The following is a 25209-nucleotide window of genomic DNA, read 5'->3' as shown; positions in this document are numbered from 1 at the left end:
TACACTCTTACTACTGAGCCAACTCTCCAGCCCCATTCTAGATTTTTTTTAAGACAAGAAAGTAGAAAGAAGACTATAATGGCAGGGAAAGGGAGCCTGAGAAGAAAGCAGTAAGAAAGGACCACTGAGGAAAATATGATGATATATGCAAGTGTAGGGTGTTACAGGGAAAGCCACTATTTTGCATAATGAATATGTACTTCTGGATCGTCACTGTGTGCACTGAGTGATGTCCGGGTCAGCTTCAGGGCAGGCAGTCTCTGCTTTTCTGTGACCTCAGTCTGTGACTCCAGCCCAGCAGCGGACTCCAGCACACTCTTGACTGAGCCTTCCTCTCTCTGCCTATCAACACAGAGCATCCTTCTCAGGCCTGAACTGGGCAGTTCACTGTCCAGATCTTGCATGAGGTTTACAAGCCATGCTGGGACCCATGGGGGATTCCTGACCCTCAGCTTAGTCATTTGTCATACAAACCCTAGGAGTATGCGGGAAGTTCTGACAGTGACCCTGAGAATGCAAAGCCCCAGAATTGCTCTTCCTAAATATGCATTCTGTCTCATATGTACACACACACACACACACACACACACACACACGAGTCCCCAGCCAAGTGCAGGCGGACACCTCAAGCTTGCTCTTTCTCCTTTTGTCACTACTCAGTCCCTACCCCAGCCCGAAAGGCAGCATCTCCTTTACGATCCATCGCGCTCCTTCTGCATCACTCTGAGGATGTGTCTCAACGCTGGAAACAAACACTTGCCCTTCATGGAGCTGTGTCCTAATGCTGCAGATAAGGGACAAGAGCCAGCACAACCATAATGTCCAAGGCCTGACATCACAGTCTGTGCCATGGTACCCTGTGAGAGAAGGCGAGTGGGTGACCAGCCCTGTGGTTGTGGTTGCCCGCTCTTTCAGACCAGGTAGTGAAAGGCTTTCCAACAGAGAAGGAAGAGACCAGTCATGCTGATATCAGGGACCAGGAAGAGCAATGACCCCCTGAGTGCAGCTCAGCCTCCCTCAGGCCCTACAGCTGGCACAGGGGGCAGACCCAAGCGTGCAAGGAGCAACTGAGGCAAGAGGATGTTGGGAAAAGACCCCAGCCTAGCAGCTAAATCATCAAACAAAAGTAATTCAGAAGGCCTTCTTCCTGGCCCTGCCATGGATGACAGCAGCAATGAACCTGTGGTTGGCCAAGCAGGTGCTGTTGTCTTGAGAGCATCCTACTAACTCCCAAGGCTGGAACAACCTAAAGCTGGGAAGCTTCCCATTGAAGGGGCTCACTGAACAGATTCACACATTCACAATCCATTCCATGCATGTTTGCAAAAGCATCACAGGAGGTCAGAGACTAGAAACTATGGTGGCTTCTTTTCAGGATTCTGGTGATTTGGGTTTTTAGTTTGTTTGTTTGGTTTTTGGTTTTTTTTTTTTTTTTTTTCAAGATTGAGGCTTGAGTAATGCAGACTAAGTCCAGAAAAGCATCATGGAATTGGCTCAGTGGTGAAAATGGGTTTATGGGGCTTTAATTTAAATGTGATACTCATGCCATGCCGTGATCTGGAAAGCTGTACGGGAGTGACCAGTGGTGTCTGTCAGAATCAGAAACCTGTCTGCCTTGTTCAGAGAACTGAAGAAGTACCCAGAAAAGGCGAAGTAGCCAAGGGCTTCCTTCAGAAGCTAATAAGCAGAGTCCAGACTAGATACCCTTCCAGAGGACACTATCATAAAATCAGTGATTTTCATTTTCCATGTTGTTTGTTTGCATACTAGCATACGTATGTTTGCATCTGAGTGTGGATGCACATGCACTGGTGTGTGCACCTGCATGGAGGGGCCTGAGGTTGATGTCAGGAATCATCCATTGCTTCTCCTCTGAATTCACTGAAGCAGACACTCTCTACCAAACCCAGAACACACCAGCATTGCTCATCTCGCTAGCTAGCCTGTTCTGGGGTCCTCTGGATCTGCTTGCGGTGACTGGAATTGGCGGGCAGGATGCCAAGCCGTGTGGGCTGTGGGGATCCAAACTCAGGTCCTCTCCCACACCTGTCAAATTAGCCGTGATCTGTACCGTGACCAGGAATCCTGGTAATGAACCTGACTGTGGTGTTAGAGAGCCATGCCTCTTCTGGCTGCATTATCCTCTGGACCCACACAGTCTACATGGCATAAGGAAAGCTTATTTTCCTCTTTTCTTCTAAACTAATGACCTTGTTTTTTCTTTCCCTTTTTCCTCTCTGCTCTCCGGACCCAGGCCCTGGTGTGCCCACTGTGACTGTATATAACACCACGGATAAGAGAAGTAAGTGCTGTTCCTTCAAAATCCGAGACTTGGGAGAGTAAGGGTCAAGGTTCACGAGACAATCCAACCCCACCCCACCCCAGCTTCAGGGCCTGAAGATGAATCAGGCCCTGTAGGTCCAGTACGCCTCTCTATGAGACACGTGACCCAGCTGAGGGTCCATGGTGTCCCTGAAAATGCCTAGAATCCACAACAGCCTGTGAGCACTTAGGTTGGGTGGCCATTCCCCAGACAACTCAGGTCATGGTTGAAATCTTCTGGAGGTAGCCAGGACAGGCCGGATTTGAACAGCAGTCGGTAGGGGCTTCACTCTTACCTCCACTGAGGCTTCATGGGTACTCAGAGGTGTATCTGCCTGCAGGTCAGATGGTCAAGTCCATGACATGGAGGAACTATGGGAAGAAAGGTGGGAGGATGGAAGGAAGGGAGGACAAGGGTGGCCATCAGAGTAAATGGGAACAAATGCTGAGAAGGTATTCGGCACCTTGACCATCTTTCTGCTATGGCCGCTCAGGAGAAGTGGGTTTTCAGAGTGACAAGGCCCACTCCCAGGCCTCATCTCCAGCCTCACTTGGAGACTTTTCCAAGAGCCTGGGAGGTTTAAAGCTCTGGGGTTTCAGTCTGTGTCCCCTGAAAGATTCTGGTACAATTCCTTGGGTATCACCACTTGCCAACAATCTGCACCCTCCAATGGACAGACAGCGGGGAAGAAACCTGGCCATAGGATTGTACTACCGCTTCCCACCCAAGTGGCCTCTGTGGTCTTCAGCAGCTTGACAATTAATTCCTCTGTAAGAAATCGCTCCTGCTTAAGCCCTGCCTGTTACCTTCACTTCACAATTAAGCTGCTCCAGAGTCCCAGCATCGCCTTTCTTAAGAACGCATTGCTAGCCGGGCGGTGGTGGCGCACGCCTTTAATCCCAGCACTTGGGAGGCAGAGGCAGGTGGATCTCTGTGAGTTCGAGGCCAGCCTGGTCTACAAGAGCTAGCTCCAGGACAGGCTCTAAAAAAGCTGCAGAGAAACCCTGTCTCGAAAAAAAAAAAAAAAAAAAAAAGAACGCATTGCTGGAGCTAGGCATGGGTAGTGCACACCTTTAATCTCAGCACAGGCAGAAGCAAGTGGAACTCTGAGTTCAAGGCCAGCCTGGTCTATATACTGAGTTCCAGAACAGCCAGAGTTACCTGATAAAGAGAACTTGTCTCAAAAAAAAAAAGTAGCCAAATATGGTATTGCATATCTTTAATACCAGCCCTTAAGAGGCAGAGGCAGGCAAATCTCTAAGTTCGAGACCAGCCTGGTCTACAGAGCAAGTTTCAGAACAGTCAAGGATACATAGAGAAGCCCTATCTTGAAAAATGAAGAAGAGGGGAAGGAAGGCAGCATGTACTGTTTGTATTTGCTGACATATAAGAGCTCATAGATGATAACTCCCTGATACTTTATGGGCTCATGGATAACCCCTGATAATCTATGGGCACGTGGATAACCCCCTGATACTCTATGAGCTCATGGATAACCCCCTGATATTCTATGAGCTTATGGGTAACCCCTGATACTCTCTGAGCTCATGGATAACCCCTGATACTCTGTGAACTCATGGATAACCCCCTGATACTCTGTGAACTCATGGATAACCCCCTGATACTCTATGAACTCATGGATAACCCCCTGATACTCTATGAGCTTATGGATAACCCCCTGATACTCTACGAGCCATTCTCCCTTCTTGCAACCTGGTGTTCTGCTGAGGACTGAGGAAAGTGAGTGCTGTGGTTTAACATCCTGGCTGCATGCCTGCTTCCTGGCTGAATGGTCGGTCACACTAGGTACCCACGATGCCCACTTCTACCTGCATGTGGTATCCCCGGCATCCATTTCCCCTTATTGTGAGGACACTGTTGTACTGGATTGGAGTCCACCCTAGTGACTTCACCTAAATACTGATCCTCTTTGCAATTAAAGTCACCTTCACAGGTAACGAGTTATGGCTTGAGCATCTGGTGGGAACACTAGGTTATATGTAGTTCAGCCCACACATGGTAACACAGGGCTTCTCTATGAAACCCAGTTCCCACATTCTTGGATGTTCCTGGATATGAAACCCCCATAATCTTCATCCTCCAGGACTCCAGGCAGTAAAGAATGTGGACAGAGCATGTGGCTGTCCCTGTGAGGAAGCCCAGAGCCCATGTCAGTTATGTTGTCCGACCCCATGTCAGTTGGTGCTCCTGGCACGCAGTAGCTCACAACCATCTGAAAGTCCATTTTCAGGGGATTCAACTTCCTCTTCTGGCCTTCGTGGGCACTGTACACATGTAGTTCACAGACATACATGCAGGCAAAACACATACACAGAAAATAAAAATAAATAAATCTTGCTTTTAAGAAAGAGTTTAAACCAACCTGAGCTATAATGCAAGACCCAACCAAAAGATTAAAATTCAAAATAGTGGCGTACAAACCCCTCACAGCATTTGACATGGTTTCCTCCTCCCTCCCTCTGGTAGGATCTGCTCTATGTCACTGAGGAGAGGATTGAGGCCTAGTTCGCAAAGAGTCCTGCCAGCTACAACATCTTTTCCCCTAGAATCCGACTATTCAGGAGCAAATAGCTTCAATGGGAGAAAAAGAGAAAGACGTGTTTAAAAAGAGAGAGCAAGCAGTCAGGGAGAGGGAGAGGCAGCAGCATGCAAGCCACGGCAATGTTCTAGTGAGCACCCATGGCTCAGCGACGAAAAGTTTACACGTCTGACTTGAGTCTGTGGGGTGTATCTGTCTCAGGCACACAAAACGCAAATGACTTACAAAGGATTGTCTGAGCAGGAGCCCAAAGCCCTGGCCCCTCAGTGCGAGTCTGCTGCCTTCTGCAGCTCCTGGGAGCAACCACGCTGACAGGAGCTGGCCAGGTCCACCTGGACGGAAAGTCCTGGCCAAATGTCAGAGCCAGTGGTGCGTCCAGCCTCCAGGGGTCTGTGGGAGTGTATGACTCTCTCCCAGTGTGAGGAACTTGTAATGGGATTGCTAGCCCGCTACAACACACCACAGCCCAGCATAACACCCCTTCAGATGACAGCCTTGAATGTAAGGCCTGGGGCTTGTCTCCTGTCTGTCAAATTAGTGACTTCTAGGTGGAGCCACACATCCGTTCCACCCCTAGGCCCCTGGTCTAGGTGATAGGATCTTGTCCATGCCATGGTCACAGCCTCTTGGCAGTCTCTGTGACAGGTCTATGATTGCGTCACATCATGGATGTATTCCTCGGGCAGGCAGCAAAATGGATGCATCATGGACCAGTCCCGGGGCCCAGGTAGGGTTCATGTCAGTCACTTTCTTCCATGATTAAAAAAATCCCTGGAGCTCCAGGCCGTGGCACACGCCTTTAGTCCCAGCTCTCAGGAGGCAGTGGCAGGTGGATCTCTGTGAGTTTGAGGCCAGCCTGGTCTACAGAGTGAGTTCCAAGACAGCCATGGATATACACAGAGAAACCTTGTCTCGAAACCACCCACCCCCCCCCCAAAAAAAATTCCTGGAGCGAGAACAAGAAACCCTGTCTCAAATTAGGTGAGGATCATACCAAAGGATGCCTCTCACCTTCACACACGCACCATGATATACGCATGCCCATACTTACAGATGAACATACAGAGTGAAAAAGAGAGCGGTTTAAAGATAATCATAAGGCCCTGAAAAAGTTCCAGGAGCAGGGTAGAGACACAGTGAAGTGACCTAACCTGCAGATGATGACCTCACCAGCCTGCAGAAGCCCACAGAGCGTCACTTAGCAACCAGATGCTCTGTGAACATCCATCCGCTTGCCTATCCAGACAGATGTTTTCCAGTCAAGGTCCTTGAAGCCAGCAGCTTTTCAGCATGTGTGATGGACCATGTCGGGCCAGGACCATCTGGAATACTGTATGCATTTGTGGACTTCGCTGCACAGATTCAGAGAATAGAGGCATGGACCTTGGATGAATTGCCCAAGGGCCCAAGTATTGGGCTGCATTTACAGTCAAAAAAGTGACTCCTCAGAGCACTTTTTCATTTACAGGCTGAGTGAGTATCCCCAACCCAAAATTCTAAAATCCAAACGCTCCAAAATCTGGAACTTCTTGAGTATGAGCATATTGACATGTGATAGGCCGCAGGCACAGTACACACACAGTGGTAATATCATCCGAAATTGCCTTCGGGTCGAGGGATTATCGTGTCCGTGGACAGAAACAAATCCAGTGTTCAGACTTGAGTCTAGTGCCCAGATAAGCAAATCTAAAATCTGAAAGAACAGGAAATCTGTTCTGTACCTGCCCAGCTCTCCATAGCCACTGACCACTCAGCTGCCTGAACCCAGGACCCAGCCCCACCCCCGGCCTTGGTCACCAAGGAAACAGTAGCCTCTGGGACACCTGTTCCAATCCCTCTGCTTGCAGTCTGCTGAGGGAACACTGAACCAGAGGTTCTCGCACCTTCTCCTGCTAGGGCAGGTGTGTGAAGCCTCTGGGCTCTTTCCCTGCTGGGAGCACAAGTTTGAGTGGCCTTTGGGTTTCTCTGAGGAAACTGCAGCCCCCTGCATTCAGAGGGGCGGTGTGCAAGCCGCTGAGCTCAAGCACAGCTGGTCCTAAGGAAGCTGTAGGGTGCCTTGCCTTGAGCAGCCTGAGTTGGTTACAAGCACAGTAAAGGGGTCGGGCCATAGGACGGCTGTGGTTGGATGACAGGGGGCTTGTCATTCTATTTCAGCACAGCCCTGTTAGGAAAGGTGGAATCCTGTTACAGAGAGCTTGATCCTCCCTCCCATCATCATCCACAGCCTCCCTGCCCCTGGGGATACTTGACTTTCCGCCCTTTAGGAAATCGTATCTCCAAACAGAGCCTGTGGGGTGTTGACAGATGTGACTCTGAATTATTTAAAAGCTGTTTCCTTAAGAATGTCATTATCTTATTGCTATTGCTAGAACTTCAAGCACTATATTGAAGAGATAAGGAGAGAGTGGACAGCCTTGTCGTGTTCCTGAATTTAGTGGGATAGCCTTGATTTAATTTGATGTTTAATTTGATGTTAGCTGTCGGTTTGCTGTAAATAGCTTTTATTATATTTAGGAATGACCCTTGTATCCCTAATCTCTCCAAGACCTTTATCATAAAAGGGTGCTGAATTTTGTCAAATGCTTTTTCAGCATCTAATGAGATGACCATATGGTTTTTTTCCTTCAGTTTGTTTATATGATGGATTACATTAATAGATTTTCGTATGTTGAACCAGCCCTGCATCTCTGGGATGAAGCCTACTTGATCGTAATGGATAATTTTTCTAATGTGTTCTTGGATTCGGTTTGCCAGTATTTTATTGAGAATTTTTGCGTCCATGTTCATGAGTGAGATTGGCCTGTAATTCTCTTTCTTGGTTGAGTCTTTGTGTGGTTTAGGTATCAGGGTAACTGTAGCTTCATAGAAGGAATTTGGCAGTGACTCTTGTGTTTCTATATTATGAAATACCTTAAGGAGTATAGGTATTAGGTCTTCTTGGAAGTTCTGGTAGAATTCCGCATTGAAACCATCTGGTCCTGGGCTCTTTTTGGTAGGGAGGTTTCTGATAACAGTTTCTAATTCTTCGCGACTAACAGGATGATTTAGAGCATTTACCTGGTCCTGGTTTAACTTTGGTATATGGTATTTATCTAAAAAACTGTCCATTTCTTTTACATTTTCCAATTTGTGGCATACAGGCTTTTGTAGTAAGATCTAATGATTTTCTGAATTTCCTCTGTGTCTGTGGTTATGTCCCCCTTTTCATTTCTGATCTTGTTAATTTGCGTGTTCTCCCTCTGCCGTTTGATTAGATTGGCTAAGGGTTTGTCAATCTTGTTGATTTTCTCCAAGAACCAGCTTCTTGTTTCATTGATTCTTTGGATTGTTTTCTGTGTTTCTATTTTGTTGATTTCTGCCCTCAGTTTGATTATTTCCAGTCTTCTACTTCTCCTAGGTGAGTCTGCTTCTTTTTTTTCCAGAGCTTTCAGGTGTGCTGTTAAGTCACCAATGAGTGCTTTCTCCGTTTCTTTAAGTGGGCACTTAGTGCTATGAACTTTCCTCTTAGCACTGCTTTCATTGTGTCCCATAGGTTTGAGTATGTTGTGTCTTTGTTTTCATTAAATTCAAGAAAGACTTTAATTTCTTTCTTTATTTCTTCCTTGACCCAGGTGTGGGTCAGTAGTTGACTGTTCAGTTTCCATGAGTTTGTGGGCCTTCTGGGGGTAGCATTGTTGTTGAATTCTAATTTTAATCCATGGTGATCCGATAAGACACAGGTGGTTACTAATATTTTTTTGTAACTGTGGAAGTTTGCTTTGTTACCAAGTATATGGTCAATTTTCGAAAAGGTTCCATGAGCCGCAGAGAAGAAGGTATATTCTTTCCTATTTGGGTGGAATGTTCTATAGATGTCTGTTAAGTCCATTTGGTTCATTACCTCCATTAAGTCTTTCAATTCTCTGTTAGGTTTCTGTCTGATTGACCTGTCCATTGGTGAGAGAGGAGTGTTGAAGTCTCCAACTATTAGTGTGTGTGGTTTGATGGCTGCCTTGAGTTCTAGAAGTGTTTCTTTTACATAAGTGGGAGCTTTTATATTAGGGGCATAGATATTCAGGATTGAGACTTCATTCTGAAGGATTTTTCCTGTTATGAGTATAAAGTGTCCCTTTCCATCTCTTCTGATTGATTTTAGTTTGAAGTCAACTTTGTTGGAAATTAGTATGGCCACACCCGCTTGTTTCTTAGGGCCATTTGCTTGATAAACCTTTTCCCAACCCTTTACTCTGAGTAGGTGCCTGTCTTTGTGGTTGAGGTGTGTTTCTTGTAAACAGCAAAATGTTGGATTCTGTTTTCGTATCCAGTCTCTTAGCCTGTGCCTTTTTATAGGTGAATTGAGTCCATTGATATTAAGTGATATTAATGACCAGTGGTTGTTAACTTCAGTCATTTTTAGTAGTAGAGTTTGTGTGTTTCCCTTCTTCTAGTTGTGCTGGTGAAGGGTCGCTAGATGCCTGAGGGAATCAAGGGGATCCAATTTGGAAAGGAAGAAGTTAAACTTTCATTATTTGCAGATGATATGATAGTATACATAAGCGACCCCAAAAACTCCACCAAAGAACTCCTACAGCTGATAAACTCCTTCAGTAACGTGGCAGGATACAAGATCAACTCCAAAAAATCAGTCGCCCTCCTATACACAAAGGATAAGGAAGCAGAGAGGGAAATCAGAGAAGTATCACCTTTCACAATAGCCACAAATAGCATAAGATATCTGGGAGTATCGCTAACCAAGGAAGTGAAGGATTTATATGACAAGAACTTTAAGTCTTTGAAGAAAGAAATTGAAGAGGATACCAGAAAATGGAAGGATCTCCCCTGCTCGTGGATTGGGAGGATCAACATAGTAAAAATGGCAATTCTACCAAAAGCAATCTATAGATTCAATGCAATCCCAATCAAGGTCCCATTAAAATTCTTCACAGAGATTGAGAAGACAATAATCAACTTTATATGGAAAAACAAGAAACCCAGGATAGCCAAAAAAATCTTATACAATAAAGGTACTTCTGGAGGCATTACCATCCCTGACTTCAAACTCTATTACAGAGCTACAGTATTGAAAACGGCTTGGTATTGGCATAAGAACAGAGAAGTTGACCAATGGAATCGTATAGAAGACCCGGATCTTAAACCACAAACCTATGAACACCTGATTTTTGATAAAGGAGCCAAAAGTACACAATGGAAAAAAGAGGGCATCTTCAACAAATGGTGCTGGCATAACTGGATGTCAACCTGTAGAAGAATGAAAGTAGATCCATATCTATCACCATGCACAAAACTCAAGTCCAAATGGATTAAAGACCTCAATATTAATTTGAACACATTGAGATTGATAGAGGAGAAAGTGGGAAGTACTCTACAACAAATGGGCACAGGGAACCGTTTCCTATGCATAACCCCAGCTGCACAGACTTTAAGGGCAACATTGAATAAATGGGACCTCCTGAAGTTGAGCAGCTTCTGTAAAGCAAAGGACATTGTCACTAAGACACAAAGGCAGCCTACTGACTGGGAAAAGATCTTCACCAACCCTGCAACTGACAAAGGTCTGATCTCTAAATATATAAGGAACTCAAGAGACTAGACGGTAAAATGCCAATTAACCCAATTAAAAAATGGGGCGATGAACTGAACAGAGAATTCTCAACAGAAGAAGTTCGAATGGCCAAAAGACACTTAAGGTCATGCTCAACCTCCCTAGCTATCAGGGAAATGCAAATCAAAACAACTTTGAGATATCATCTCACACCTGTCAGATTGGCTAAAATCCAAAACACCAATAATAACCTTTGCTGGAGAGGTTGTGGGGTAAGGGGCACACTCATCCATTGCTGGTGGAATGCAAACTTGTGCAACCACTTTGGAAAGCAGTGTGGCGGTTTCTCAGGAAATTCGGGATCAACCTACCCCAGGACCCAGCAATTCCACTATTGGGAATCTACCCAAGAGATGCCCAATCATACAACAAAAGCATATGCTCATCTATGTTCATAGCAGCATTATTTGTAATAGCCAGATCCTGGAGACAGCCTAGATGCCCTTCAGTGGAAGAATGGATGAAGAAACTGTGGAATATATACATGCTAGAATACTACTCAGCGGTAAAAAACAATGACATCTTGAATTTTGCAGGCAAATGGATGGAAATAGAAAACACTATTCTGAGTGAGGTAACCCAGACCCATAAAGATGAACATGGGATGTACTCACTCATATTCGGTTTCTAGCCATGATTATAGGACATCGAGCCTATAAGTTTGGGATCCTTGAGAAGATAATAAGAAGAACCTCCACCTGACGATAGATGAAGAAAATGACAGAGCCCCACCTTGGAGCACCGGACTGAGCTCCCAAGGTCCTGATGAGGAGCAGAAGGAGAGAGAACATGAGAAAGAAAGTCAGGACCGTGAGGGAACCTCCAGCTGGCGACAGATGGGGAAGGTGACTGAGCCCCACATTGGAGCACTGGACTGAGCTCCCAAGGTCCTGATGAGGAGCAGAAGGAGCGAGAACATGAGGGAGAAAGTCAGGAACGAGAGGGGTGCGTTCACTCATGGAGACGGTGGGACAGAACTAATGGGAGATCACCAACTCCAGTTGGAATGGGACTGATGGATCATGCGACCAAACCCGTCTCTCTGAGTGTGGCCAACAGCGGGGGCTGACTGAGAAGCAAAGGACAATGGCTCTGGGCTCTGATTCTTCTTCATGGACGGGCTCTGTGGGAGCCTTCTCAGCTTGGTCGATCACCTTCCTGGACCTGGGGGGGAGTGGGAGGACCTTGGTCTTAGCATAGAGTGGGGAACCCTGATGGCTCCTTGGCCTTGAGAGGGAGGGAGGGGAGGTAGGGGTGGGGGGGGGGGGGAGGGAAGGGGGAGAAGGAGGGGAGAGAAAGGGGAGAAGGAGGGAGGGGGGGGGGAAGGAGGAGGGAAGGAGATGGAAATTTTTAAATTTAAAAAAAAAATAAAGCATGAGAAAAAAATAAAAAAAATTAAAAAAAAAAAAAAAAAAAAAAGAATGTCATTATCACGGGCACCAAAGGCTCCTCATGTGTCTGAGGCTCCCAACCACTCAGAGATGGAAAAAAACACCAGCAGAGCCACATCTGTCTGCCACTGGTCCTGGCTGTCATGTAGATGGACGTGCAAGGCAGATGCTGGCTCTGGTCCCATGTGGGAGAGAGCTGGGACCACAGGGGGTTCATGGGCAATTGTACATCCTCTGGGTTAAAATGAGTGCCCTGGTGACATCACATGGGCTATATCTGTGGGCACCCACACCCTGCCCACCTGCCCACCTCTGGTATCATTTTCAGGTCCATAGCAAGTTGAGGCCATACTGGGGTACATGGAACCTTGTTGCTAAACAATTAAACAGAGCCACAGAGCCACCTTGCCCCTAAAGTTCAAGGACAGGAGGCACATGCTAACCAGGGTCTTGCAGTTTTTCTAAAGTCCTTGGTCCTCAAAACCTTGCTCTTCTCCGGCCCCAGAAGAACAGGACAATAGCCTACAGTGGGCCTCCTTTGGCACAGAAGTGACAAGCCAAATGGACACTCATCTGTTGTGGCATCTGTCCCAAGACAGTGCCAGAGACTTCCAGCCTGTGGCTGCAGGGTGGAATTCTGCTCTCGGGAAGTATAGCCTAGCCTCAGTGGACAGCCTGCCCAACCACAGCCATGGGGAACGTCCCCAGTAACATAACTTGTGTACAGTGCACGAAGAGAGGCAAGCACCCGTTCTGTGTCCTGGCGCCCAATTTATCCTCAACTCTTACAGCACACAGAGCAAGTTTGTATCTAATAACGACAGTTTTCAAATATTTCAGGAACAGTTTGGTGGGAAGAAAAGAGAAACATCAGCCAGGTGTAATGGTGCACACATTTCCCAGCCCTGGAGACAGGGACAGAGGCAGGCGAATCTCTGTGAGTTTAGTGCCAGCGTGGTCTACATAGTGAGTTCCAAGCCAGCCAAGGTTACTTGCCTAGACACACCCCCATTTAAATGTCGGCTGGATCAACAGTACACAAATAAATGCATTAGAGAGTCTCCTCATATATGCTTAGGCTGTTATCTGAGAGATTTTCCTGGAGAAAGAGCTGCATGGGGCTGAGATGTCCCTCAGTAGGAGAGCACTTGCCCAGCGAGCATGCACATAGCCCTGGCTTCTCACCTCAGCCCCAAACAGAAAAGAACAAGAAAAGCTGCACCAAGGATGTTTTTATCTGGGCACAGAGTCATGGCATGAGTCGATGGAATCTGAATCCCCCGCCCTCATCCCTTCCAACCGTCTTAGGCCGTTTCTTCTTCAACAGTCGTAAATTTGCATCCTTCTTTTCAGCGTTTGCTGCTGCTAACATCCCCCTGCCCCCCTAGACGTCTGTGCCAGTGTTGCACAAGCACAAAGTCATTGAAGTGCTTTCACAGTTGCGGCGTCCATAAATAAAGCATAAGGAACTGTCGCGTGTCCACACAAAGCAGCTAGACCACATCACACACCGCTGCCGCCCCTAGTGTAACGGGGTGAGCTACCGAGGTGACGCAGCTGTGGTGTATGAATGGGACTCCTTCCAACCCGAACACATCTGTGAGAGACGGTGTGTGCATTCTCCCGCTTCTGTGGTGACCGGGCCCTTTGTTTGTGAAGGTGTCCCAAAAGCACTGGAGTAGGAGGAAGAGAAGAGTTGTGGTAACTCCACTATTTGGTTAAATTTTGTTTCCATGTGAGGGTGTTTTTTCTGCATATGTTTCTGTGTCTTGGATGCCATGTGCCTTCAGAGCCCGGAAGAGGGCATTGGGTCCTCTGAAATTGAGTTACACTTGTGAGTCACTTGTGGGTGCTGAGAATCTGAGTCCTCGGGGAGAGGAGCCAGTGCTCCTAACATCTGAGCCATCTCTCCAGCTCCCTCCGCCTTTTTAAAACTCCTTCCGCGTTGTATATACCAAAAAAAAAATGGCAACCTATCTACCTCCAAGGATAACAAATAAATACAGAGGTGTATTTATTTCAAGCTTAGTCATATCCCTTGGCAGTTTTGCTGATGTCAAAGGGCCACAACCCTCCCGTGTTGCCAAAGAGTCCTTGCCCATAACCGGGAATTGTCTATGTCAATGCAGACCTAGTGGTCCCAAGTCATCAATGTGAAGTCCACCTGCTGGCAGGAGGTCCAGGAACAGATAAGGTGCTCAAAGGTGTGTTTCAGTCATGTAGCCATGTATGAGGTGTTGATGGGAAGGACATGGGAACAAACACATGAGGCAGAGACCAAGGAGTCAATCCACAAAACCTGTTGATTGTGAAAAGTCTTATGGACCCCAGAGGCGCACACAGCAACCTTCTGGGAAGAGTCAGTGGCCAGCTTTGAGGTTCCATTACAGAATCTTGGATCGACAAGCTGGCACATAATAAAGGCCAAGTGAAGGAGCATAAGCCAGATGCATGGCGTCCATACCCTTAGGTGTCTACAGAAAGAGCCAGGGGAGACCCAGAGACCTCACTTCCTGCAAGCACCTCTCAGGGGTCTCCCCCTGAAGCACCAGCCGCTGACCAGTGTGCCAACCACAGCACAGCCCTCCGTGGACATAGTGCCCCCGAGTGTCAGACCTGCACAGCAGCTCAGCACAATGCCCAGCACGGTGCTGGAGAGACTAGCGATAAGACCACTTCTCTGAATCCTGCCTTCAAGATGCTCAGCATCTATCCAGGGACTCAGTGAGAGTCATGGCTGAAGAACAGTCCCTCTGGGTCACAAGCTGTCAAACTGACTGTAGCAAAGAAGCCTAGCGGGCTCAGAGTGAAAAGAGATCCCGTTGAGGGGAGCAAGTTGAAAAGCCTTTATTCTTCTGGGTCTGCCCTTTGAGTTAGCTGAGGGATGGAGCCCAGGGTTAATGGGCGGCCTCTGTGGCAAAGAGCAAGGACAGAGAAGAATGACGCCTCAGGGAAGGATGCAAAAAGCCAGTGAAGAACAGTGGGGGCGGGGCTACCTGACCAGAGCTGCTAGAAGAAGAAGCAGTGTGTACATCTGTCTGTCTACTCACAGCCTGGGGAGTCATAGCCTACAGAAAAGAAACCACAAGCCAAGGACCAGGCAGTCTCCTTACCCTCCAGATCAGTTGCTTGCGGTTTCCATTGCAGTCTGGTCCCCAGTTTTCCAATGATGCGGCGTAGGGGTGAGCGCTCCAAGCCCCAGGGCCATGTGGGAACAGCCCACAGGCCACGCAACCCAGAGAGCGGCTTCCTGAGCAGCCATTTGTCTCTGTGGGCTCACTGTGTCCAGATCTGATAATAGCTAATTCCACCAAATATTAGAGGGGCTCACATTTAATTAAGGAGTGGCCATGTGTGTGCTGCAGCCCGGAGGTCCCTGCTGCCCCGAAGTCAAAGGCAGAGTCCTCCGGGAATGCACCGATCTTTTCTTATTTCTCCTCTGAGCTCCTGCCCTCTTTGAATGCAATTAGGGAAACAAATAAACTAGCTGAACCCAACTCCCCCATGAGACCACCAGTTCTCTGCTGATAAACCCGACTGCGTGGGCAATCATTAAACGAGAAATCTAATATTTAACTAAATTTAATAGTCTGTTGCTTTGGTGCTCTTCTGCAGAAGGTAGGATTTCAATAGAGAGGGGGGAGCTATTCAAAGGCAGCCTGAATAGTCAGTGAGCGATTAGAACTTGCTACGCCCAACACAAGGCCAGACCTGCCAGGGCCCGGCGTGGGTGATGAGTATTTAGCTGTGTCTGTATTCACTCTGGGAAAGCTGAGCCGGGTGGGCAACTGCACACACTGGTGATCTGGGTTTGCACCTCTCCATCCAGAACAGCATGTAAGACTGTAGAGTCACATTAGAACCGGTTCATACAAACCAGACGTAAAGAGAGGTGGGCCAGTTGTGAGGGGCTCTGAATTGGTCCTGGTGCTCACCCGCTTCCATAAATGAAGTTCCCATAGCGCCCTGGTGGCAGAATCTGAGTGAGATCCATGTACCCATCTTTGCTGGGCCTTTGCTGATTGTACCAATACCCATATGCTCCCATGTTTGCAGCCAATCCATATTTACCCACTCCAAGTCCCTTCCCCATGCCATGCCTAGGTCAATCAAACATTCAGGTAGAGTGATGGCAATGGAAGGCTCTTCCCAGGTTGTCTTAGAGCCGGGATGAAAGACCATGACCAAAAGCAACTTGGAGAGGAAAGGGTTTATTTCATCATATAGCTCATCCGGGGAACTCAGGGCAGGAACTGAAGCAGTGGCCATGGAGAAGAGCTGCATACTGGCTTGCTCCTCATGGCTTGCTCAGTCTATACTCTTAGAACCCAGGACTAATGGCCCAGGGTGTCACCACCCATAATGAGCTGGACCCTCCCACTGCAATGATCAGCCAAGAGAATGCACTACAGACTTGCCTACAGGCCAATACTAAGAAGACATTCCCTCTCTCTGCTGAGGTTTCCTAGTCCCACACGACTCTAGCTTGTATTAAGTTTCCATAAAACCAGCCAGTTCACGGATTATAAGGGCCCTCCGTGTGCTGAAGCATTGAGACAGCATCTTAAGTCTGGGCCCTGATTCTTACACTAAGCTTTGGTCTGGGGCTATCAGTGAACGGAGTCAGAATCCTGGCCCTCATGGAATAGTAACCTCCATACATAATTGGTCTTTCTAGCACCCAAGACTCTACACTCAGTTTATTGATGCTTGCTTTCATTGTGTTGTTGATGTCACACATAGAGCAGGAGATGGTTAACTGTCAGCCCTTGTCCTCAGGCATCCTGAACTCTGGGACCTTACAGAGCCTTAAGCATCCTGAGATCCCTGGAGGATCTCTCAGTCCTGTTTCCTTTGTGACTGTCCTGGAGGGGTAGTAAAGGCTACCCAGGGAGCGAGGGAAAGCTTCAGGCAGAAACCCAGGGTTGGCGGCTGTCTAAGGTGAAAGTCGGAGCTGAATGGTCACGTGTGGCTGGTAGCTTGCCAATCATTTTCAGCAGCTTATTAGCTCATCACAGGCACAGGAAAACTCCTATGCTCTACCTCCCCAGGAGGGCACCATCCCTGCTTCTGTGGATGGTGATGATCCTAGAGTCACACACTGCTGTGTGTCACCCAAAAATAAAATCACTGATCATAGAAGCCATGAGTTAACCGCTGATGCCTTTGAGAACCATGCCTGTGGGGCATGTCTTTGTAAAGGGGTCATGAGAGACCCCGACACTCTTCATAAGACCACGGCTTTAAAACATTTCCGAATTCTGGCCTTCCAGGGAACTGGACAAGCTAAAGGCAAAATCCCTTGAAGACAGAGTTCCCTTTTACACTGAGCCACAAGCCAACCCTACATGTAACCTTAAGGAAAGGAAAGAAGCAGCCAGGTGTTGGTGGTGCATGCCTTTAATCCCAGCACTCGGGAAGAAGAGGCAGGTGAATCTTTGTGAGTTTGGGGCCAGCCTGATCTACAGAGTGAGTTCCAGGACAGCCAGGACTACACAGAGAAACCCTATCTCAAAAAATAAAAATAGAAAGAAAGGAAGGAAGGGAGGAAGGGAGGAGAGAGAGAGAGAGAGAGAGAGAGAGAGAGAGAGAGAGAGAGAGAGAGAGAGAGAGAGAGAGAGAGAGGAAAGAAAAGAAAAGAAAAGAAAAGAAAAGAAAGAAAAGAAAGAAAAGAAAAGGAAGCCCAGTGTGTTTATTACATACGAAATGGCGAAATGGGGTCTCACGGCCATTTCAGCAGGTGAACAAAACAGGCTTTCTCCATTCTAGCTCAAGAAACTGCCAACAGGGAGTTTGTGTGTTGTAACCTGAGAACAGAAGAGCCGTGCAGATAAGCCTCCATGCAGAGTTACCCTAAGCAGACAACCTGCCTGAGAGAAGCCAGGCCCTCAAGCTGCAAAAGGACTTTGCTGTCTCTGGCTATGGTCACCAACTCCAAGTCTCAAAAGACCAGATAACTTATAGGTTAAAGTAAGAAATCTGGGGGTGGGGTGGCTGATAGAAGTGACAGTCAAGTGACTTCTCTGCTCTTATCACCTGGTTATGGTGGCGATGTTCCCCCCACGGATAGCTAGCATTGCTGTTCCTGAACCCAACAGACTTAGAATGGGTCATACCAAAGACACGTGTCTGGAGAACAGACGTGTACAGAGAAGGAGGTGGGAGCATAGAGCGCAGAGATGTACTCTGATGTGCCCCTGTTCCTGATTTGAAGTTAGGATCATGGGGCTTGAATGAGCTATCTGGTAACTCATCTTCTCGCTCTGTGCAGCAGCAAGCAACCTCCAGGGATGTTCCTGCGAAGCAGTGTGGAAGACATGTGAGAACCTACGGCCCACATGGGTCCCAGAATCCAATGTGTCTTTGTTTTGCCCTTTCCAGAAATTTTTGACTTGGAAGCAAATGAGCATGTGCAGAAGGCCATCAGTGATCGGCAGATGCCTAAAATCGAGTACCGGAAAATCGAGATAGAAGATTACAGTAAGTACCACGTTTCTGCCCTTAGAAAGGTCAACAGAACACCTTGGAGCTGGTGGCAGCAAAAATCATAGGCAGAGCTGGTGGTTTCTCTCCTCGAGAGATCAGGATGGAACCTCTCCTCAGGTCACCACATCTGGGAGAACACCTTCTGGCCTCTGTATCATGCCGTCTTCCTTGCTCAGTGTCTTGCCTTCAGATGATGGCTGTGAGCTAGTGAGAGGCATCCTTGATGCTGGAGAGATGCATGCAAGGGGTCACTGTCACTGCCTGAGGCGTTCTTGACACTGCTCCCCAGGCTTTTTTCTTTCACACTGTAACCACTGGCTTGTTTCTTGGGTGCTGCCTTGGTGCTAGGCTATAAGAACCATCCTGTTTGCTGGAACCAGCTAGCAGCAGCTAGCTCAAAACATCATCTCTCAATCTGTGTGGCCCCCAGTTCACCCTGGCTGACCCTGAACTCATAGCTGCCCATTGTCCTTAACCCTAGAAAGCCCCAGTGTTCAATATCATCTCCATTCCTATCCTTCCTAGGTTGTCTTGCAACTGGACACAGCACTGTTTAGTTGGCTGTTACTTAGACCCCCAAAGCTTAAAGGTACCCCTAGTCATTCATTTGGATCTCTCTTGCCAACATCTCTGCAGTCATGGCCAGGCCTCAATTCCTGGGAGGATTCTGCCTGATCCACAGTCATTGACAGAGTTCTGCCTGGAGAGGAGAAGGTGGCCAGGCTTAAGGGAAACAGACAAGACTCACAGGAGAAGCAGGTGGAACTATATATGTCTTGCAGGCATCTAGAAGTAGAGCCGTCTCTACAACACCTGCATCTGCTCTGGCTCGTCAGTGGAGCCAGTAGTACCAGACTATTAGCATATACCCTGTGTTCTACAGCCTAGACAAAATGCAGCCACTTGCAGGCTGCACACTCCCAGGAGCAGGAAGCAAGTACCCCAAGTGGCACAGTACGACCACATAGTGAACGCAGTAGGACAACTCATTTACAACAGAAAGCAAATGGCATGGGTGTTCAGAAAAGAACAGAGATTGAGCCAAATTATGTAGGAAGGTTGCGTGCACTGGACCAGGGGTTGTAAACGATCCCTTCAGTGGGCTTTGGGTTGACATAGACATAACAGCATCATCCAGAGCACAGCTTAGGCAAGAATAAACATGCTTTAGGGAGTCCCCAGACACCAAGCATGGCATGACGCCACCAGCAGATCACCAACAACCCTTCTGGTCCATCCCAGACCACTCACCAAAACACCCCAGGCCCCTCATCGAGTCGTGTGAGATCACACTACTTCCAGAAATGCTTGTGTTGTCCCTGATGTCCTGTAGGAAGCTCCATCCACCTCTGGAGTCAGGAACATGGAAGCTGGCTAGACTGTGAGTCTAGTTCCCTCCAACCCACCCCAATCCAGAGACTTCCTCTTGTCAAAGCTCTGAGAAAGGGACAAGGAAAAAATGAAGGGGGTAGGTAGCCTCAGGAGGAAGAATTTTAAAAACTGCACCCACAACTGAGACGGTCTACTCTGGCCAAGAACTGCGTCTATGCTCTGGATATTGTCCCTAACATGCCGCTCTGACCTGCTGCAGCATGTCCTTACTCCGGGCTTTTGTGGCTAGGTTCCAGTGTGACTTGCCTCCCTGCTAGGACTCCTCTCCCTTGCAGTTCCAAAAGCCCCTTCTTCCTCATTGCTCTGCCTATGGCTGTCATTGCATCTTCACATTCTGGAAACTGACGTCATCACCTTTCCTTAGGAAAGCCACTAAGGGCCTGTAGGAACATCCATAGCACTGAGCCCTGCTCCCAGGCCTCTCCAGAACTGTTGCAGGAGAGGGTACCAGGGACCACCAGGTCCACCAAGGCCTGGCATGGGGAAGCCACCCTTTGGAACAAAAAGTCTGAACCACGTTGATCCCCTTCCCTAGACCTGTTTACAGGTTTGTTTTTTATTTCCGCTGCCAGATAAGGCTTCTGGGAAGGTGAGTGTTGCCCAGAAAGGCTTCTTCAGTGTGGTCTGCCGGCAGGCAACTACTTTCAAAGGTCCACCCCCTTTGTGTGGTGTGACCACACCAGGTTTTGTGGCTATCTCTGTGATACCCTGCAATACCTGCCTCTCTGCCAGTCCCTGAGCCAGGGATCCAATTTGCAAGCCATTAACAGTCAGGCTGAGTCAGTAATGAAAGGCTGTCTGGGAGCAGGCTGCCAGGCTGGGGTGCGTCTGCAGTCGCTGAACTAGGAAGCCACTAATTCCCATTTAATTGCTGGGCCTTGGTAATCTGGGCTGTAGTTTCCCTCAATAAACAATTCCTGCTGGGGCAGTGAGGCTTGTTCTGGAGGTGGGCTGAACAAAGAAACTGGTGTGGGATAATTTCCTGAGACTTGATTATTACCCCACCCCATCTTATGCTACTGATGACCAAACCCAGTGACCTTGGTGGCCACAAGAAAGCACAGCTACATCAGCTCCTTCTCTAGGGTCCGGTCCTTGAGGATCCAGCAGATAGTCAGACCTGCCTAGTATGAACCTGCAAAGTCACTTGTCACGGTAGAGAGGTGCCCCTCCTCTCTCAGTACAGCATGCCTCTCATTTCAACACACCCCTTCACCCCAGTCTCTTCCTCTTACGGAGCAACGGCTGGCTCACAAATATCCATCTGTTTGGGTTAGAGAGCTGGTTCAGCAGTTAAAAACACTGACTGCTCTTCCAGAAGACCCAGGACCAATTCCCAGCACCTCCATGTCAGCTCCTAACAGTCTGTAACTCTAGCTCCAGGGGATCCAACACCGTTTTCTGGCACATCTTTATCTATCTATGTGTATATGTGTGTGTGCAAAACCCCCATACACATAAAATAAAAATAAACCTATTCATCTCTGGTGCCTGGCTGACCCAGCCCTCAAGGGCTCTCTCTGTGTGGAATTCTGCCCCCAGCAGGTACCTGTGAGCCCTGAGGAAGTTAACACACTTCTTATGTGATAAAGTGACATTTGAGCTTCAGACCAGAGAGAGTTACAAGGCCAGTGACCTGCCCAAGGGCTCACACCCAGTTGTTGTGGAAGCTCCCTGTGTGGACTTCCCTTCCCACCCCGGGGCATCCACAGAAATGCAGACACAGAACCAGAGTGCAGAGTGGTTCAACCTCCTACCCAGCTGCCCCTGACCAGGCTGTGTTTCACCTGTCTCCAGACTTGCCAATGCAGATCCTGAAGCCAGCCACCTTCACCGACACGGCCCACTACCCTTTATTGCTGGTGGTGTAAGTATGACTGCCTCTTTCTTTCTCCGGTGCCTTCTTGGGACTCAGCGGTGCAGGGGAAGGGGATGGTGAACTCGTAAGGGGAGAAGTAGGATAAATGATGCTGCTTGTTTAGTTCTTCAGATAGGTTGGTTTGTCAGCAAAGGATGGATTCTTTCTGTGACTCCGAATCTGCCCCACAGAGGTAGAACTACAGTAGGGGCACCCAGGTACCAGTGGTGTATTTTTTATCACTGTGGTGAGATTATGAGAACATTTCTGTTCTTGACAAGTATATAGGACTGTGGTCCTATAAGACTGTATCATCTAGGGGCTGGAGTGATGGCTCAGTGGTTAAGAGTATTGACTGCTCTACCAGAGGACCCAGGTTTAATTCCCACCACTCCCATGGCAGCTATCAATGGTAACTCTGAGATCTCACGCAGAGTTACATGCAGCCAAACGCCAATGTACATAAAATAAAGATAAGTAAATTATAAAAAAAGACTGTATCATCTAGTGACATCTTTGTATAGTTCAGCTTGATACCACAGCCCAGCCAAACAACACAGTCCTCACAACACAACCCTGCACTGAACTGCATAATAATGACACAAGAGCCACTGGCCCGTCTCTGTAAAGAGAGTAAAGCCCTGTCCAGAGCCCGGACCATTTCCCATGGTAGACATTTCCACTGGGAATGCTTTTGAAGCCACAGCCTGGGGTCTTCAATGGAGAAGGAAAGAGCCAAGTACAACATCCCCACCCTCCTCACAGTGAGAGCTGCAAATGCCTGCTTCCAGGAGAGAGGCACCTCATTCTTCAAACTGGGAAAGTCACTGCTCCAGCCTGTGTGCTGTTTCTTCCAACCTAACCATAAAGGTTTCTAAAGTCAATGAGCCACTGAAGGAGTCCCACAGCCTGGGCTCTCAAATGGCAGGCATGGGGGTAGGAGCAGACCAAGGTGTGTCAAGCCCCAAGCAGACAGGAAGAGTGTCATCATGTTGGAAATACTCACCAAAAGAGTTCAGGAGACATAAAGTGTTTGCCACACAATACGAGGACCTGGATTCTATCTCTAGAAATTATACTTTTAAAAAGCCAGGCGTGGTTGCATATGCTGTAAGCCCAGCACTAGGGAAGCAAACAGGAATGCCTCCCTGACATGGCCAGCCTAGCCTACTTGGTTGAGTTCCAGGCCAGTGAGAGACCACAACAGCACAAAACAAGTCACATGGTGCCTGAGGAATAACAGCAGAGTTGACCTCTGGCCTGTATATACACGTGTGTGTGTGCACGCGCGTACACACACACACTCTCACCCTTGAGATGACTGGGGTACCTTAGGAATCTCTCAGGGGTGTGTGAATGATACCTGGCTCACCCATCCTAGACAGCAGAACCCAAGGCAAGGAGTAGGCATAAGGTACCAAGTAAAGGGAAAGACACACACCCCCGCAGGAGAAACCTTCTCAGATGTGGTTCTTCCCAGCCATAATGAAGCATGCTGAAGATCTGTCTCTCTTCTAGGGATGGTACCCCAGGGAGTCAGAGTGTGTCAGAGAGGTTTGCGGTGACCTGGGAAACGGTGTTGGTGAGCAGCCATGGAGCAGTGGTCGTCAAGTGTGACGGCCGAGGAAGCGGCTTCCAGGGAACCAAGCTCCTGCATGAAGTACGGAGGCGCCTGGGATTCCTGGAGGAGAAGGACCAGATGGAAGCTATGAGGTGAGCGACCATGAGGACAGGGGTGGGGCAGGGAAGACGGCGGGGATGCTCTCAGCAGGGGCTGCACCTTGGGCATGTCAGCCGCTTGCTGCTGCCGCCTATACACACATCCTGTACTGGCCCTCACTAAGCTCTGTGGACAGGTGCATGGACGTCTCCAGTGAGACAGCCAGCAGGGTTCTCCTGAAGGCTTCCATGCTGGCTTCCACACAGCTTGGTGGCTTCCGTATTGAACTGATTTAAGCACAGGGTCAGAGGCCAAGACTGAGCCGGGTCTATGTATTAATCGCTTTTATTATCTCTGCGGCCAAGTCCCTCACAAGCAGCTCTTCCAGGAGGAGAGGTTTGTCTAGGCTCACAGTTTGAGAAGATCCTACAGTGTTCATGGTAGCAGGAACCTTGGCTGGGAGTCCTTGAATCTCACTGGGTCAGGAAACAGAGAGGAGGAAATTGTGGCTAGGCAATGAACTCGAAGGCCCACCTCCCAGTGGCCCACTTCCTCCAATGAGGCTTTACTTACTAAAACCTCCCAAAATATGCCACCAGCTAGGGACACATGAGCCTGTGGGGGACATTTTATACCACTTCTGCCTGGCTTCTCCATGCTATGGCTTCTGTGGTTGGCTGTGCGGTCATCTCCAGAAAGACAGGGAGGAAGGGAGGGAGGGAGGGAGGGAGGGAGGCAGGCAGGGAGGGAAACCAGAGAGAAAATATGAGTGGGGGGTGGGGCCAGGCCAAGGGGTCTCCTCACTACATAAAAGAGGACCCTGTAAATATATGGGCAGCTGGACAGAAATGCCCTCTGGACTCTGAGCAGTGGCCTGTTTTCAGTTCTTACCCTTCTCCACATGCTGTCGCCAAGTCAGCGAGTCCCACCAAGTGCCACCAAGAAGAGAAGGAGCTCAGTACCAAGGATCAGGTGCTCAAAACCATGCTTTACAATGTCCCTGAAATTTTAAAGGAGCATGAAGAACCCGCCAGGATCTAATGGGCCTCCAGGCTCCCTGGGGGGCGGGGGCGCTTACAGCACCCAGGACTGTGACTGTGGCTGTGCACTGAGAATGAAGTGAAAACAGTCCCACCACCCTGCAGAATTGCAGGCTTCAAAGGACAAGGAAGAGCCATGCGACATCGGCCATCCTAGCTGGAGTGTTCATAAGCCTAGTATGACAGGAGAGTATGGGGCTGGCTGAGCTCCCATGTGTGCTAGAGACTGCAGCTGGTTGACACCCCACACCCGAAGCTCCAAAGCTTCCAGGAGAAGTCTTAACTGGCTTTTCAAAACATGTATTTTATGGGTCACAAAGGACCTTCTTCATAGAGTATTAGCTGCCTTTATGTCACTACAATCAAAATGCCGGAGGAAAGGACTCAAGAGTGGAGAGGTTTGCTTGGCTCACAGTTTCAGGAAAGACAGTCCGTCCTGGCAGGGGAGGTATGCCAGGGTCCCTGGCAGTGGGTGTGTGTGCAGGTTGATCTTCATCTGGTGGTTGCTCAGGAAACAGAGCTAGACTGGAACCAAGGCTGAATGACAACCTTCAGAATCCTGCCCCTGCTACTTCCTCCCGCCGTCTGGTACCCACCTCCTAAAGGTTCCACGGTTTCCCCACACAGCCCCACCACCCAAGGAGCAAGTGCTCAAGACTCAGAACATGAGCTTCCGGAGGAGAGTTCAGATGCAAGCCCCATCAGGGAGTGTGAGCCAACCAAAACAGACAAGACGATGTCCTCAGATCCCATGCATCTTACAGACAGAAATCACATGGGGCTGGAGTGATGACTCAGAGATTAAGAGAGTTAGCTGCACTTCCAGAAGACCCAGGTTCAATCCCCAGCACCTCATGTTAGCTGGTAGTTCAGAATTGTCTAGTAATGCCAGTTCTG

General features: G+C 48.5%; 1 protein-coding gene across 3 annotated transcripts in view; it reads left to right on the top strand.

Moving 5' to 3' along the window:
- The window catches only part of Dpp6 (dipeptidyl peptidase like 6), a 655432-nt gene that overhangs the window by 618738 nt on the left and 11485 nt on the right, over positions 1 to 25209 (top strand). For all 3 annotated transcript variants that reach the window (XM_038318722.1, XM_038318721.1, XM_038318723.1), the window contains 4 exons: positions 2255 to 2302; positions 18258 to 18356; positions 21552 to 21621; positions 23131 to 23325. In XM_038318722.1, coding sequence (XP_038174650.1) covers positions 2255 to 2302; positions 18258 to 18356; positions 21552 to 21621; positions 23131 to 23325 — 412 coding nt within the window. The remainder of the gene's footprint in view (positions 1 to 2254; positions 2303 to 18257; positions 18357 to 21551; positions 21622 to 23130; positions 23326 to 25209) is intronic.

Source organism: Arvicola amphibius, chromosome 2, assembly GCF_903992535.2.
Source record: "Arvicola amphibius chromosome 2, mArvAmp1.2, whole genome shotgun sequence".
In the NCBI taxonomy this organism is placed as follows: Eukaryota; Metazoa; Chordata; class Mammalia; order Rodentia; family Cricetidae; genus Arvicola; species Arvicola amphibius.
The sequence above is the reverse complement of the archived record's forward strand: the minus strand, read 5'-3'. Positions and strand labels throughout refer to the sequence as shown.